The 17500-nt window shown below is 48.4% G+C and overlaps 1 protein-coding gene across 1 annotated transcript in view; it reads right to left on the bottom strand.

The window, feature by feature from the left end:
- LOC139381329 (rho GTPase-activating protein SYDE2-like) overlaps nt 1-17500 on the bottom strand; it is a 35054-nt gene that overhangs the window by 15446 nt on the left and 2108 nt on the right. Inside the window, exons 2-5 of the mRNA XM_071124779.1 lie at nt 7424-7598; nt 2461-3126; nt 2089-2388; nt 1-709 (exon numbers count right to left, since the gene is read on the bottom strand). The exon at nt 1-709 is cut by the window's left edge and continues 22 nt beyond it. Of these exons, the coding sequence (XP_070980880.1) occupies nt 1-709; nt 2089-2388; nt 2461-3126; nt 7424-7598 (1850 nt within the window). The remainder of the gene's footprint in view (nt 710-2088; nt 2389-2460; nt 3127-7423; nt 7599-17500) is intronic.

Below are 17500 nucleotides of genomic sequence, written 5' to 3'. Positions count from 1 at the left end.
TTACTGGTGTCCTGTTTAGGGGCCCTCAGCAGTTTCTCCACACCAACGAGATGCACCGTAAGCAGGCCGGAGACGCGCTGGGCGCACCGTGGCTGGTCCGACAAGTTGTAGACTCTGAACGAGCTCAGGTCAGAGGTCATGGTCACTCCCTCCTGGCTGGAGTGGTGGGTGGAGCGGGGTGGTGGAAGAGGGGGGTTGTGGGCCGAGGAGGGTCCCCCTGGTCCACCCTGTTTGGGCAGCAGCTCAGGTGAGTCTCCGTCGCTCAGGTAGCCCCCCTTACTGGCGGCAGAGGAACGTCCCCTGGAGGAGCGTCGTTGTGGTCTCGCCGGGGCCGAAGTGTCCAGGTGGTACCTGCTGATCACCTCGTTGGACTGCTCCTTACGGATGTCTGGGGGTGATGTCCCCTCTCCACCTCCGTCCCCTCCTCCTCGGCCCGTCCCCTCCTTCCCGTGGCGATGGGAGCGCGAGGAGCGCAGGCTGAGTTTACGGCGGAGTTCGGGGAGTTTCTTCATCTTCATGGAAAGGGATTTCCGGACCATTCCTGGGGATTTGATCCTGTCCATCATGCTGCTGGCCACGCCCCCTTTCTTCTGGGCCCCGGGGCTGTCTGAGGGGACTGACACACCTCCTCCGGAGCTGGAAACACCCACTTCTCCACCTGCAACCCCGAAAGACTGCAGTTCCTCACTCTGGATCTGTTGAATTACATCTGAGATGGATGGAGAGAGGAGAGATGATAGAGAGTGGAGAGATGATGGAGAGAGGAGAGATGATAGAGAGTGGAGATATGATAGAGAGTGGAGAGATGATGGAGAGAGGAGAGATGATAGAGAGTGGAGAGATGATAGAGAGTGGAGAGATGATGGAGAGAGGAGAGATGATGGAGAGAGGAAGAGATGATGGAGAGAGGAGAGATGATGGAGAGAGGAGAGATGATAGAGAGAGGAGAGGGGTGGAGAGAGGAGAGATGATGGAGAGAGGAGAGATGATGGAGAGTGGATATGAATGGAGAGAGGAGAGATGATGGAGAGAGGAGAGGGATGGAGAGAGGAGAGGGGTGGAGGGGGGAGAGATGATGGAGAGAGGAGAGGGGTGGAGGGGGGAAAGGGGTGGAGGGGGGAGAGATGATGGAGAGAGGAGAGGGGTGGAGGGGGGAGAGGGATGGAGGGGGGAGAGGGATGGAGGGAAGAGAGGGATGGAGAGAGGAGAGAGAAGGAGAGAGGAGAGAGAAGGAGAGAGGAGAGGGATGGAGAGAGGAGAGGGATGGAGAGAGGAGAGAGAATGAGAGAGGAGGGGAATGGAGAGAGGAGGGGAATGGAGAGAGGAGAGATGATGGAGAGAGGAGGGGAATGGAGAGAGCAGGGGAATGGAGAGAGGAGGGGAATGGAGAGAGGAGGGGAATGGAGAGAGGAGGGGAATGGAGAGAGCAGGGGAATGGAGAGAGGAGGGGAATGGAGAGAGCAGGGGAATGGAGAGAGGAGAGGGATGGAGAGAGGAGGGGAGAGGAGAGGGATGGAGAGAGGAGAGAGAAGGAGAGAAGAGAGGAGAAAGATGTCATATATCAACAGTATTAATCTTTAGGTGACTACAGTAGTTATCTGTAGGTGACTACACTACCTTCATGTAGCTACAGTAGTTATCTGTAGGTGACTACACTACCTTCATGTAGCTACAGTAGTTATCTGTAGGTGACTACAGTAGTTATCTGTAGGTGACTACAGTAGTTATCTGTAGGTGACTACAGTAGTTATCTAATGGTGACTACAGTAGTTATCTGTAGGTGACTACAGTAGTTATCTGTAGGTGACTACAGTAGTTATCTGTAGGTGACTACAGTAGTTATCTAATGGTGACTACAGTAGTTATCTGTAGGTGACTACAGTAGTTATCTGTAGGTGACTACAGTAGTTATCTGTAGGTGACTAAAGTACCTTCATGTAGCTACAGTAGTTATCTGTAGGTGACTACAGTAGTTATCTGTAGGTGACTACAGTAGTTATCTGTAGGTGACTACAGTAGTTATCTGTAGGTGACTACAGTACCTGTATCATATGAATCATGTGGCTACAGTAGCTTGTATGTACTTACCTGGGCTGTCTCCGTCTCTGTCTCTCCTACTGCAGGCTGAGCTGTCTAATGTGATGGCTTTGGTCTGATGGGCGCTGTCTGGGCTGGAGCCACCTGAAGGGCACTGGTTCTGGGTGGCATGACGCTCTAAACGGGAGGCCCCTCCTCCTCCACCGGTGCCAGGGCTCACCACCATCCCTGCCCGCCGCTGGCTCCTCATCTGGGGATCCCTCGACGTCTCTGACAGCCCCTCTGTCTCCCTCCTCCTCCAGGGGTTCTCACTGTCTAACCTAACTCCACCTCCTCCTCCTCCTCCACCTCCTCCCCCTCCTCCTCCTCCTCCTCCTCCTCCTCCTCCTCCTTCTCCTCCACCTCCTCTTAAACGTCCTAAACCTCCGATGCCACGCAACACGTCCTCCTCCTCTGGAATAGGGTTGTACCAAATGTTGTTGTCCCCTTCTGTGCGTTGCCTCAGCTCAGCGAAGCAGTTGGGTGGGAGGCCTAGACGCGAGTAGGACTCGTCGGCAGCCTGGCTCTTTCCTGTGGACAGTACCCAGGCTCGGCTGCTCCTGTCCAGGGTCTGGAGATAGGCCCCTGACCCCGAGGACTTCACCATACAGGAGGAGACACAGATCTCAGCGTAACCTCCTATAGGGTTGGTGAACTCTGGGACTGCGGTGTGGACAGGGGGAGGAGGCTCACAGAAGGAGGTGCTACATTGTCCCTGATGCTCCCAGTCTAAATCATCACACCTCCTCCTGTCCAGCCCGGCCTCCACTAACGTCTTCTGGCTCCAGGCCTGTTTGGAGGTTGAGACCTGGGCCTTTCCTGAGCTGCTATCCGAGTCACAAGCCCCGTAGAGCAGGCTGTGAGAGCCCTCTGTGCCTGGTGTGGAGGCCAGTTTGGCCCACTGCTGTTTCTTGGCCACTGTTATCTGGGTGCGTGGGGTGGTGGTGCTGTCCTCCGTTGGCGGGGTCGGGGGTTCGGACTCCGCTGTCGTTACCGTTGACAACGATGAGGAGGAAGCGCTTTGGATGACACCACTCTTCCGCTGGATGTCTGGAGGGAAACAACACAACTATTATGGTCTGTATTATGGTAATTATCCAGTCCAATAAAGACTGTATTATGGTCATTATCCAGTCCAATAAAGACTATTATGGTCATTATCCAGTCCAATATAGACCGTATTATGGTCATTATCCAGTCCAATAAAGACTGTATTAGGGTCATTATCCAGTCCAATATAGACCGTATTATGGTCATTATCCAGTCCAATAAAGACTGTATTATGGTCATTATCCAGTCCAATAAAGACTGTATTATGGTCATTATCCAGTCCAATAAAGACTGTATTCTGGTCATTATCCAGTCCAATAAAGACTGTATTATGGTCATTATCCAGTCCAATAAAGACTGTATTATGGTCATTATCCAGTCCAATAAAGACTGTATTATGGTCATTATCCAGTCCAATAAAGACTGTATTATGGTCATTATCCAGTCCAATAAAGACTGTATTATGGTCATTATCCAGTCCAATAAAGACTATTATGGTCATTATCCAGTCCAATAAAGACTGTATTATGGTCATTATCCAGTCCAATAAAGACTATTAGGGTCATTATCCAGTCCAATAAAGACTGTATTATGGTCATTATCCAGTCCAATAAAGACTGTATTATGGTTATTATCCAGTCCAATAAAGACTGTATTATGGTCATTATCCAGTCCAATAAAGACTATTATGGTCATTATCCAGTCCAATAAATACTATTATGGTCATTATCCAGTCCAATAAATACTATTCGGGTCATTATCCAGTCCAATAAAGACTGTATTCTGGTCATTATCCAGTCCAATAAAGACTATTATGGTCATTATCCAGTCCAATAAAGACTATTATTGTCATTATCCAGTCCAATATAGACTGTATTATGGTCATTATCCAGTCCAATAAAGACTATTATGGTCATTATCCAGTCCAATAAAGACTGTATTCTGGTCATTATCCAGTCCAATAAAGACTATTAGGGTCATTATCCAGTCCAATAAATACTATTCGGGTCATCCCTGAACAGGCAGTTAACCCACTGTTCCCAGGCCGTCATTGAAAATAAGAATTTGTTCTTAACTGACTTGCCTGGTTAAATAAAGGTAAAAAAAAAAAAAAAAAAAAAAAAAAAAAAAAAAAAATTATCCAGTCCAATAAAGACTGCATTCTGGTCATTTTCCAGTCCAATAAAGACTGTATTCTGGTCATTATCCAGTCCAATAAAGACTGTATTATGGTCATTATCAAGTCAAATAAAGACCGTATTATGGTCATTATCCAGTCCAATAAAGACTGTATTCTGGTCATTATCCAGTCCAATAAAGACTATTAGGGTCATTATCCAGTCCAATAAAGACTATTAGGGTCATTATCCAGTCCAATAAAGACTATTAGGGTCATTATCCAGTCCAATAAAGACTATTATGGTCATTATCCAGTCCAATAAAGACTGTATTATGGTCATTATCCAGTCCAATAAAGACTGTATTCTGGTCATTATCCAGTCCAATAAAGACTGTATTATGGTCATTATCCAGTCCAATAAAGACTATTAGGGTCATTATCCAGTCCAATAAAGACTGTATTCTGGTCATTATCCAGTCCAATATAGACTGTATTATGGTCATTATCCAGTCCAATAAAGACTGTATTATGGTCATTATCCAGTCCATTATAGACTGTATTATGGTCATTATCCAGTCCAATAAAGACTGTATTATGGTCATTATCCAGTCCAATAAAGACTATTATGGTCATTATCCAGTCCAATAAAGACTATTATGGTCATTATCCAGTCGATGGGCAACGAGAGACGTTCCTAATGAAACGATGGGCAACGAGAGACGTTCCTAATGACACGATGGGCAACGAGAGACGTTCCTAATGACACGATGGGCAACGAGAGACGTTCCTAATGAAACGATGGCAACGAGAGACGTTCCTAATGAAACGATGGGCAACGAGAGACGTTCCTAATGACACGATGGGCAACGAGAGACGTTCCTAATGAAACGATGGGCAACGAGAGACGTTCCTAATGAAACGATGGGCAACGAGAGACATTCCTAATGAAACGATGGGCAACGAGAGACGTTCCTAATGACATGATGGGCAACGAGAGACGTTCCTAATGAAACGATGGGCAACGAGAGACGTTCCTAATGACATGATGGGCAACGAGAGACGTTCCTAATGAAACCATGGGCAACGAGAGACGTTCCTAATGAAACTATGGGCAACGAGAGACGTTCCTAATGAAACGATGGGCAACGAGAGACGTTCCTAATGAAACGATGGGCAACGAGAGACGTTCCTAATGAAACGATGGGCAACGAGAGACATTCCTAATGAAACGATGGGCAACGAGAGACATTCCTAATGAAACGATGGGCAACGAGAGACGTTCCTAATGAAACGATGGGCAACGAGAGACGTTCCTAATGACACGATGGGCAACGAGAGACGTTCCTAATGAAACGATGGGCAACGAGAGACGTTCCTAATGAAACGATGGGCAACGAGAGACGTTCCTAATGACATGATGGGCAACGAGAGACGTTCCTAATGAAACGATGGGCAACGAGAGACGTTCCTAATAAAACTATGGGCAACGAGAGACAATCCTAATGAAACGATGGGCAACGAGAGACGTTCCTAATGAAACGATAGGCAACGAGAGACGTTCCTAATGAAACGATGGGCAAAGAGAGACGTTCCTAATGAAACGATGGGCAACGAGAGACGTTCCTAATGAAACGATAGGCAACGAGAGACGTTCCTAATGAAATGTGACCTTTAAAGGACAAACTCAACTAATAGTCCACTAAACTGAATGGCGGATAAACGAGTTAGTGGAGCTTCTGCCAACTCAAAGCCACATGCTTTGCTGTCACAGAAGGACAGTAAGCATTTCCTTTACCACTGTTGATTTGTGTGACTGACTTGGTCCCAAGAACAAATTTTTTTTCCAAATGTGTTTCTGTCTACAATGAGTCATGAGGAAAAAGAGAGGAGAGGAGAGAAGAGTCGGAAAACGAAAGAGCATAAACAGTTCAGGGGGTTAGCTATTTAGTGGTTTGTTAAGTCTCTCTCTCTCTCCATAACTCAGTCCCATCTCTCTCTCTCTCTCCTTCGCTCTTTCTCTCTCTCTCCTTTGCTCTCTCTCTCTCTCTCTCCATACCTCAGTCCCATCTCTCTCTCTCTATACCTCAGTCCCATCTCTCTCTCCATACCTCAGTCCCATCTCTCTCTCTCTCTCTCTCTCTCTCTCTCGCTCCATACCCCAGTCCCATCTCTCTCTCTCTCTCTCTCTCTCTCCATACCTCAGTCCCATCTCTCTCTCTCTCTCCATACCTCAGTCCCATCTCTCTCCCTCTCTCTCGCTGACATCCTGCACATCTGGATTCCTCTCTCCCTGTTCCTTTACTCTTCCCTCTCCTTCCTCTCCTCCCCTCCTCTGCTCCGTCTCTCTCTCTCCTCTTTTTCCTGTGGCTGTCTTCCCTCTCCCTCCTCTCCTTCCCTCCTCTGCTCTCTCTCTCTCTCTCTCCTCTTTTTCCTGTGGCTGTCTTCCCTCTCTTCCCTCTCCTCCCCTCCTCTGCTCTCTCTCTCTCTCTCTCCTCTTTTTCCTGTGGCTGTCTTCCCTCTCCCTCCTCTCCTTCCTCTCCTCCCCTCCTCTGCTCCCTCTCTCTCTCTCCTCTTTTTCCTGTGGCTGTCTTCCCTCTCCCTCCTCTCCTTCCTCTCCTCCCCTCCTCTGCTCCCTCTCTCTCTCTCCTCTTTTTCCTGTGGCTGTCTTCCCTCTCCTAACTCTCCTCCCCTCCTCTGCGCTCTCTCTCTCTCCTCTTTTTCCTGTGGCTGTCTTCCCTCTCCTCTCCTCCCCTCCTCTGTTCTCTATCTCTCCCTCCTCTTTTTCCTGTGGCTGTCTTCCCTCTCTTCCCTCTCCTCCCCTCCCCTCCTCCGCTCCCTCTCTCTCTCCCCTTTTTCCTGTGGCTGTCTTCCCTCTCCTTCCTCTTCTCCCGTACTCTGCTCCCTCTCTCTCTCCTCTTTTTCCTGTGTCCTCCCTCTCTAGTTTGTGTGTGTGAGCCTGGTGATGTCCAAAAACATGGCAGGAATCATGAATAACCCCACTGTGTCGATCTACAGTCTAATCCGTTATATACAGTGCCTTCGGAAACGATTCAGACCTTTCCCCACATTTTGTCAGGGTTACAGCCTTATTCTTTAAAAATATATATTGCCCTCATCAATCTACACACACATTTACAGAAGTATTCAGACCCTTTACTCAGTACTTTGTTGAAGCACCTTTAGCAGCGATTACAGTCTCGAGCCTCCTTTGGTAGGACAGTCGCGAGCCTCCTTCGGTAGGACAGTCTCGAGCCTCCTCCGGTAGGACAGTCTCGAGCCTCCTTCGGTAGGACAGTCTCGAGCCTCCTTCGGTAAGACGTTTCTTCTCCCCGTTCTTCTCTGCAGATAAAGGCTGGTGGAGTGGATGCAGAGATGCTTGTCCTTCTGGAAGGTTCTCCCATCTCCACAGTGGAACTCTAGAGCTCTGTCAGAGTGACCATCGGGTTCTTGGTCACTGACCTTCTCTTCCCGGATTGGTCAGTTTGGCCGGGCGGCCAGCTCCAGGAAGAGTCTTGGTGTTTCCAAACTTCTTCCATTTAATAAGAATGATGGAGGCCACTGTGTTCTTGGGGACCTTCAATGCTGCAGAATGATGGAGGCCACTGTGTTCTTGGGGATCTTCAATGCTGCAGAATGATGGAGGCCACTGTGTTCATGGGGACCTTCAATGCTGCAGAATGATGGAGGCCACTGTGTTCTTGGGGACCTTCAATGCTGCAGAATGATGGAGGCCACTGTGTTCTTGGGGACCTTCAACGCTGCAGAATGATGGAGGCCACTGTGTTCTTGGGGACCTTCAATGCTGCAGAATGATGGAGGCCACTGTGTTCTTGGGAACCTTCAATGCTGCAGAATGATGGAGGCCACTGTGTTCTTGGGGACCTTCAATGCTGCAGAATGATGGAGACCACTGTGTTCTTGGGGACCTTCAATGCTGCAGAATGATGAAGCCACTGTGTTCTTGGGGACCTTCAATGCTGCAGAATGATGGAGGCCACTGTGTTCTTGGGGACCTTCAATGCTGCAGAATGATGGAGGCCACTGTGTTCTTGGGGACCTTCAATGCTGCAGAATGATGGAGACCACTGTGTTCTTGGGGACCTTCAATGCTGCAGAAATGATGGAGGCCACTGTGTTCTTGGGGACCTTCAATGCTGCAGAATGATGGAGGCCACTGTGTTCTTGGGGACCTTCAATGCTGCAGAATGATGGAGACCACTGTGTTCTTGGGGACCTTCAATGCTGCAGAAATGATGGAGGCCACTGTGTTCTTGGGGACCTTCAATGCTGCAGAATGATGAAGGCCACTGTGTTCTTGGGGACCTTCAATGCTGCAGAATGATGGAGGCCACTGTGTTCTTGGGGACCTTCAATGCTGCAGAAATGTTTTGGTACCCTACCCCCAATCCTGTCTCGGAGCTCCACGGACAATTCCTTCCACCTCATGGCTCATTATGGGGTATTGTGTATAGATTGCTAAGGATGTTTTAAATGTTATAATAAGGCTGTAATGTAACAAAATGAGGAAAAAGGCATAGGGTCTGAATAGTTTCCAAAGGCATTTAATGAAGTATCCAGAATATAAGCAGAGATGTGTGTACACGTGCAGGAGCAAACAAGATAGTGACCGTGCCTGTTACACGCTGCTGTGTGGCTATGCTGCTGTGTGGCTATGCTGCTGTGTGGTTATGCTGCTGTGTGGCTATGCTGCTGTGTGGCTATGCTGCTGTGTGGCTATGCTGCTGTGTGGTTATGCTGCTGTGTGGCTATGCTGCTGTGTGGCAATGCTGCTGTGTGCTGTGTGGCTACGCTGCTGTGTGGCTATGCTGCTGTGTGGCTATGCTGCTGTGTGGCTATGCTGCAGTGTGGCTATGCTGCTGTGTGGCTACGCTACTGTGTGGCTACGCTGCTGTGTGGCTACGCTGCTGTGTGGCTATGCTGCTGTGTGGCTACGCTACTGTGTGGCTATGCTGCTGTGTGGCTACGCTGCTGTGTGGCTACGCTGCTGTGTGGCTATGCTGCTGTGTGGCTACGCTACTGTGTGGCTATGCTGCTGTGTGGCTACGCTACTGTGTGGCTATGCTGCTGTGTGGCTACGCTACTGTGTGGCTATGCTGCTGTGTGGCTATGCTGCTTTGTGGGCTATGCTGCTGTGTGGCTATGCTGCTGTGTGGGCTATGCTGCTGTGTGGCTACGCTACTGTGTGGCTACGCTACTGTGTGGCTATGCTGCTGTGTGGCTACGCTACTGTGTGGCTACGCTACTGTGTGGCTATGCTGCTGTGTGGCTACGCTACTGTGTGGCTATGCTGCTGTGTGGCTATGCTGCTGTGTGGCTACGCTACTGTGTGGCTATGCTGCTGTGTGGCTATGCTGCTGTGTGGCTATGCTGCTGTGTGGCTATGCTGCTGGTCTACTGTAGGTGTGTTAGTATTAGTGAGGGTTGGGAGGGACCATGACTGTAGACTACCCTCCCAACCCTCACTAATACTATCACACCTACAGTAGACTACCCTCCCAACCCTCACTAGTACTATCACACCTACTGTAGACTACCCTCCCAACCCTCACTAGTACTATCACACCTACAGTAGACTACCCTCCCAACCCTCACTAGTACTATCACACCTACAGTAGACTACCCTCCCAACCCTCACTAGTACTATCACACCTACAGTAGACTACCCTCCCAACCCTCACTAGTACTATCACACCGACTGTAGACCATGACTGTAGACTACCCTCCCAACCCTCACTAGTACTATCACACCTACAGTAGACTACCCTCCCAACCCTCACTAGTACTATCACACCTACAGTAGACCATGACTGTAGACTACCCTCCCAACCCTCACTAGTACTATCACACCTACTGTAGACTACCCTCCCAACCCTCACTAGTACTATCACACCTACAGTAGACTACCCTCCCAACCCTCACTAGTACTATCACACCACCAGCAGACCCATCTATCCAATGATCTCCTGGAGCAACAGCAGGGGAACAAGATACTGAAGGGGTCAAAAACAAAGTAAGACTGGCAAGGGTCTCAATATAATATTCACCACCGAGTCCCATTCAACCCACGTCACGATTCTCCTTCTCTGGCGATAAAAGTCCAGCCAACGTGTTTAAAAACAGACAGAAGGTGTCCGACCAGACCTGGGTTCAAATACCTTTTCAGCTATTAGTTTTCAATAGATTTCAAAACTCAAATGCATTTAAACTTTAGATATTTTAAATAGTATTTGAAATAAGTATTTGAAAATAATTTCAAATACAATTTGGTTGACTATTTATTTATTTATTTATACAAATAACTGTTCAAAATACTAAAATAAAAAGTACTTGTTTTGGGCTGGAAAATACTCAAATACACAATTCAGATACCAAATACTCAAACACACATTCGGGAAAGCATTCGGGAAAGCATTCAGACCCCTTGACTTTTTCCACAACTTATTACAGACTTATTCTAAATTGGATTACATTTATGTTTTCCCCTCATCAATCTACAATCACAATATCCCATAATGACATCACAATACCCCATAATGACATCACAATACCCCATAATGACATCACAATACCCCATAATGACATCACAATACCCCATAATGACATCACAATACCCCATAATGACATCACAATACCCCATAATGGCATCACAATACCACATAATGACATCACAATACCCCATAATGACATCACAATACCCCATAATGACAACACAATACCCCATAATGGCATCACAATACCCCATAATGACATCACAATACCCCATAATGACATCACAATACCCCATAATGACATCACAATACCCCATAATGACATCACAATACACCATAATGTCATCCCAATACCCCATAATGACATCACAATACCCCATAATGTCATCCCAATACCCCATAATGACATCACAATACCCCATAATGACATCACAATACACCATAATGGCATCACAATACCCCATAATGACATCACAATACCCCATAATGACATCACAATACCCCATAATGACAAAGCGAAAACGGAAATAGCTTATTTACATAAGTATTCAGACCCTTTGCTATGAGACTCGAAATTGAGTTCAGCTGCATCCTGTTTCCATTGATCATCCTTGAGATGTTTCTACAACTTGATTGGTAAATTCAATTGATTGGACATGATTTGGAAAGGTACACACCTGTTTATATAAGGTCCCACAGTTGACAGTGAATGTCAGAGCAAAAAGCCATGAGGTCGAAGGAATTGTCTGTAGAGTACCGAGACAGGATTGTGTCGAGACACAGATCTGGGGAAGGGTACAAAAACATGTCTGCAGCATTGAAGGTCCCCAAGAACACAGTGGCCTCAAGAACACAGAAGTTTGAAACCACCAAGACATTTCCTAGAGCTGGCCACCCGGCCAAACTGAGCAGGGCCTTGGTCAGGGAGGTGACAAAGAACCCGATTGTCACTCTGATAGAGCTCCAGAGTTCCTCTGTAGAGATGGGAGAACCTTCCAGAAGGACAACCATCTCTGCAGCACTCCACCAATCAGGCCTTTATGGTAGAGTGGCCAGACGGAAACCACTCCTCAGTAAAAGGCACATGACAGCCAGCTTGGAGTTTGCCAAAAGGCACCTAAAAGACTCTCAGACCATGAGAAACAAGATTCTCTGGTCTGATGAAACCAAGATTGAACTCTTTGGCCTGAATGCCAAGCGTCACGTCTGGAGGAAACCTGGCACCATCCCTACGGTGAAGCATGGTGGTGGCAGCATCATGCTGTGGGGATGTTTTTCAGCTGCAGGGACTGGGAGACTAGTCAGGATCGAGGGAAAGAACGGAGCAAAGTCATTATGGGGTATTATGTGTAGATTGATGAGGGGAATTAAAAAATATGAAAAGTAGATACACCCTGATACTGAACAGTGGACCCACCCTGATACTGAACAGTAGACCCGCCCTGAACAGTAGACCCACCCTGATACTGAACAGTAGACCCACCCTGATACTGAACAGTAGACCCACCCTGATACTGAACAGTAGACCCACCCTGATACTGAACAGTAGACCCACCCTGAACAGTAGACCCACCCTGATACTGAACTGTAGACCCACCCTGATACTGAACAGTAGACCCACCCGTATACTGAACAGTAGACCCACCCTGATACTGAACAGTAGACCCACCCTGATACTGAACAGTAGACCCACCCTGAACAGTAGACCCACCCTGATACTGAACAGTAGACCCACCCTGATACTGAACAGTAGACCCACCCTGAACAGTAGACCCACCCTGATACTGAACAGTAGACCCACCCTGAACAGTAGACCCACCCTGATACTGAACAGTAGACCAACCCTGAACAGTAGACCCACCCGTATACTGAACAGTAGACCCACCCTGATACTGAACAGTAGACCCACCCTGATACTGAACAGTAGACCCACCCTGATACTGAACAGTAGACCCACCCTGAACAGTAGACCCACCCTGATACTGAACAGTGGACCCACCCTGTTACTGAACAGTAGACCCACCCTGATACTGAACAGTAGACCCACCCTGATACTGAACAGTAGACCCACCCTGATACTGAACAGTAGACCCACCCTGAACAGTAGACCCACCCTGAACAGTAGACCCACTCTGATACTGAACAGTAGACCCACTCTGATACTGAACATTAGACCCACCCGTATACTGAACAGTAGACCCACCCTGATACTGAACAGTGGACCCACCCTGTTACTGAACAGTAGACCCACCCTGATACTGAACAGTAGACCCACCCTGATACTGAACAGTAGACCCACCCTGATACTGAACAGTAGACCCACCCTGAACAGTAGACCCACCCTGAACAGTAGACCCACTCTGATACTGAACAGTAGACCCACTCTGATACTGAACAGTAGACCCACCCTGATACTGAACAGTAGACCCACCCTGATACTGAACAGTAGACCCACCCTGAACAGTAGACCCCCTGATACTGAACGGTAGACCCACCCTGATACTGAACAGTAGACCCACCCTGATACTGAACAGTAGACCCACCCTGATACTGAACAGTAGACCCACCCTGAACAGTAGACCCACCCTGATACTGAACAGTAGACCCACCCTGATTCTGAACAGTAGACCCACCCTGAACAGTAGACCCACCCTGAACAGTAGACCCACCCTGATACTGAACAGTGGACCCACCCTGATACTGAACAGTGGACCCACCCTGTTACTGAACAGTAGACCCACCCGTATACTGAACAGTAGACCCACCCTGATACTGAACAGTAGACCCACCCTGAACAGTGGACCCACCCTGTTACTGAACAGTAGACCCACCCGTATACTGAACAGTAGACCCACCCTGATACTGAACAGTAGACCCACCCTGATACTGAACAGTAGACCCACCCTGAACAGTAGACCCACCCTGATACTGAACAGTAGACCCACCCTGATACTGAACAGTAGACCCACCCTGAACAGTAGACCCACCCTGATACTGAACGGTAGACCCACCTTGATACTGAACAGTAGACCCACCCTGATTCTGAACAGTAGACCCACCCTGAGCAGTAGACCCACCCTGAACAGTAGACCCACCCTGATACTGAACAGTGGACCCACCCTGATACTGAACAGTGGACCCACCCTGTTACTGAACAGTAGACCCACCCTGATACTGAACAGTGGACCCACCCTGTTACTGAACAGTAGACCCACCCTGATACTGAACAGTAGACCCACCCTGATACTGAACAGGGACTGATTCTATTGGACCCTGAGGTGGGCTGTTCTCCAGTTGTCCGACCCCGGACTCAGGAGTTTATTTTAGCCTGCTACATTCGGTTAACAGAGTAGAGATAGGAAGTGGGGCGTTACAGTCAGTTCACTGGAGCTACAGTCAGACAACTTCCTGTTCTCTGAGACACGGGATCAGAGGGCCTGAGAGAAAGAGAGAGAGCGTGTGTGTGTGTGTGTGTGTGTGTGTGTCTGTCAAATCAGAAGAAATGTGATTATACTGATCATACTGCTGCTGATCAGACTTTATCAGGACACTGAGGACAGAGGAGAACACTGCCTGGCACACTGGAGGAGGGGAAAGAAGGAAAGGAAAAGAGATGGAGAGAGAGGGACAGAGAGGGACGGAGAGAGGGAGAGAGAGAGATAGGGAGAGAGAGAGAGAGGGACGGAGAGAGGGAGAGAGAGAGAGATAGGGAGAGAGAGAGAGAGAGAGAGAAATAGAGAGAGAGACACAGAGAGAGAGAGAGAGAGAGAGAGAGAGAGAGAGAGAGAGAGAGAGAGAGAGAGAGGGAGAGATAGGGAGAGAGAGATAGAGGGAGAGAGAGAGAGAGAGAGAGAGAGAGAGAGAGAGAGAGAGAGAGGAGAGAGAGAGAGAGAGAGAGAGAGAGAGAGAGAGGGAGAGAGATAAAGAGGGAGAGAGATAAAGAGGGAGAGAGAGAGAGGGAGAAAAGCCCAAGGAAGAACAAACAGCTGTCCTGCTGTAGATGTCAATGACCGGTCTGTGCTTAAAGCCTTACACAGCTGGAGACACACACACACACACACACACACACACACACACACACACACACACACACACACACACACACACACACACACACACACAGGTTTATATTCACTATTCATCAGAGGGCCCAAAAATACACACACACACACACACACAAACACACAAAGCATGCAGTCTTTCATTTTGTTACTCCCAACTTCACCCTCCACCTCCACCCTCTGCCAAGCAACTCATTCAGACAGGTTTAGTGTCATTCTCCACCCTCTGCCAAGCAACTCATTCAGACAGGTTTAGTGTCATTCTCCACCCTCTGCAAAGCAACTCATTCAGACAGGTTTAGTGTCATTCTCCACCCTCTGCAAAGCAACTCATTCAGACAGGTTTAGAGTCATTCTCCACCCTCAATATTTCAACTGATTCAGACAGGTTTAGAGTCATTCTCCACCCTCAATATTTCAACTGATTCAGACAGGTTTAGAGTCATTCTCCACCCTCTGCCAAGCAACTGATTCAGACAGGTTTAGAGTCATTCTCCACCCTCTGCAAAGCCACTCATTCAGACAGGTTTAGTGTCATTCTCCACCCTCTGCAAAGCCACTCATTCAGACAGGTTTAGTGTCATTCTCCACCCTGCTTTGTGTTGAGGTGTAGTATAGAGTAGTGCACTACATAGGGAATAGGGCTGTAGTATAGAGTAGTGTACTATATAGGGAATAGGGCTGTAGTATAGAGTAGTGTACTATATAGGGAATAAGGCTGTAGTATAAAGTAGTGCACTATATAGGGAATAGGGCTGTTGTATAGGGCTGTAGTATAAAGTAGTGCACTATATAGGGAATAGGCCTGTAGTATAAAGTAGTGTACTATATAGGGAATAGGGCTGTAGTATAGAGTAGTGCACTATATAGGGAATAGGGCTGTAGTATAAAGTAGTGCACTATATAGGGAATAGGGCTGAGTAGCCTGAGCTGAATCTAGCCTGACCTGAACCTAGCCTGCGCTGAACCTAGCCTGAGCTGAACCTAGCCAGAGCTGAACCGAGCCAGAGCTGAACCGAGCCTGAGCTGAACCTAGCCTGAGCTGAACCGAGCCTGAGCTGAACCTAGCCTGAGCTGAACCTAGCCTGAGCTGAACCTAACCTGAGCTGAACCTAGCCTGAGCTGAACCTAGCCTGAGCTAAACCTAGCCTGAGCTAAACCTAGCCTGAGCTGAACCTAGCCTGAGCTGAACCTAGCCTGAGCTAAACCTAGCCTGAGCTGAACCTAGCCTGAGCTGAACCTAGCCTGAGCTGAACCTAGCCTGAGCTGAACCTAGCCTGAGCTGAACCTAGCCTGAGCTAAACCTAACCTGAGCTGAACCTAGCCTGAGCTGAACCTAGCCTGAGCTGAACCTAGCCTGAGCTAAACCTAGCCTGAGCTAAACCTAGTCTGAGCTGAACCTAGCCTGAGCTGAACCTAGCCTGAGCTAAACCTAGCCTAAGCTGAACCTAGCCTGAGCTGAACCTAGCCTGAGCTGAACCTAGCCTGAGCTGAACCTAACCTGAGCTGAACCTAACCTGAGCTAAACCTAGCCTGAGCTGAATCTAGCCTGAGCTGAAAGTAGCCTGAGCTGAACCTAGCCAGACCAAATACCAATAACTTAAGTTATTTTCTCTCCAAAACGCCAGCCTACCAGACCAGAGCCTTCTCTCTCTGTCTCTCTCTCTCCCTCCCTCTCCCTCCCTCTCTCCCTACCTCTTGTCTCTCCCTCGCTCTCTGTCTCCCTCTCTCTCTCTCTCCCTCTCTCTCTCCCTCCCTCTGTCTCTCCCTCGCTCTCTCTCTCCCTCTCTCTCTCTCCATCCATCCAGTCAAGAAAGCAATAATCACTCCAGTCCATTCCTGCCAGGAAACAAATCCAAGGGACTTTTTTTTTGGTGGGAAAAGTTTCCATTGCGTTCCATTTGAAGAAGCAGTGCTTAGTGCTCTCAGATATCTAATGGAAAGGACAATAAAATGGTGGTTTAACCTCAGGACAGATCTGTGGTTCAACCAAACTATTCTTTATGGACTTCCTGCTGAGCTGCTGTAAATAACCTTCCCAGAATGCAACACACTGACAACAATAGAACTCCTTCTGAATAATGTTACAGTTCCCTTATAAGTCATTACTAAGGTGGCCATGTTTTCACTGCTGGATGTGCACCCATTTCTCTCTCTCCCTCTTTCTCTCTCTCTCCCTCTCTCTCTCAGTCTCTCTCCCCCTCTCTCTCTCTCTCCTCTCTCTCTCTCTCTCTCTCCCTCTCTCTCTCCCTCTCTCTCTCCCTCTCTCTGCTCTCTCATCTCTCTCCCTCTCCCTCTCTCCTCTCTCTTTCCTCTCTCTCTCTCTCCCTCCCTCTCTCTCTCTCCCTCTCTCCCTCTCTCTCTCTCGGTCTCTCTCTCTCTGTCTCTCTCTCTCCCTCTGTCTCTCTCTCTCTCTCCCCTCTCTCTCTCTCTCTCCCTCTCTCTCTCCCTCTCTCCTCTCTCTCTCTCTCTCTCTCTCTCTCTCTCCCTCCCTCTCTCTCTCTCTCTCTCTCCCTCCCTCTCTCCCTCTCTCTCTCTCCCCTCTCTCTCTCCCTCTCTCCTCTCCTCTCTCCCTCTCTCTCTCTCCCTCTCTCCTCTCTCCTCTCTCTCCCTCTCTCTCTCTCCTCTGATCCAGTCTTAAAGGAGGGCAGACAGAGAAATGCTGTGTGTCACGCTCTGATTGC

The sequence above is a fragment of the Oncorhynchus clarkii genome, chromosome 23 (assembly GCF_045791955.1).
Source record: "Oncorhynchus clarkii lewisi isolate Uvic-CL-2024 chromosome 23, UVic_Ocla_1.0, whole genome shotgun sequence".
Classification (NCBI taxonomy): Eukaryota; Metazoa; Chordata; class Actinopteri; order Salmoniformes; family Salmonidae; genus Oncorhynchus; species Oncorhynchus clarkii.
This window is presented reverse-complemented; position numbering and strand designations above follow the sequence as displayed.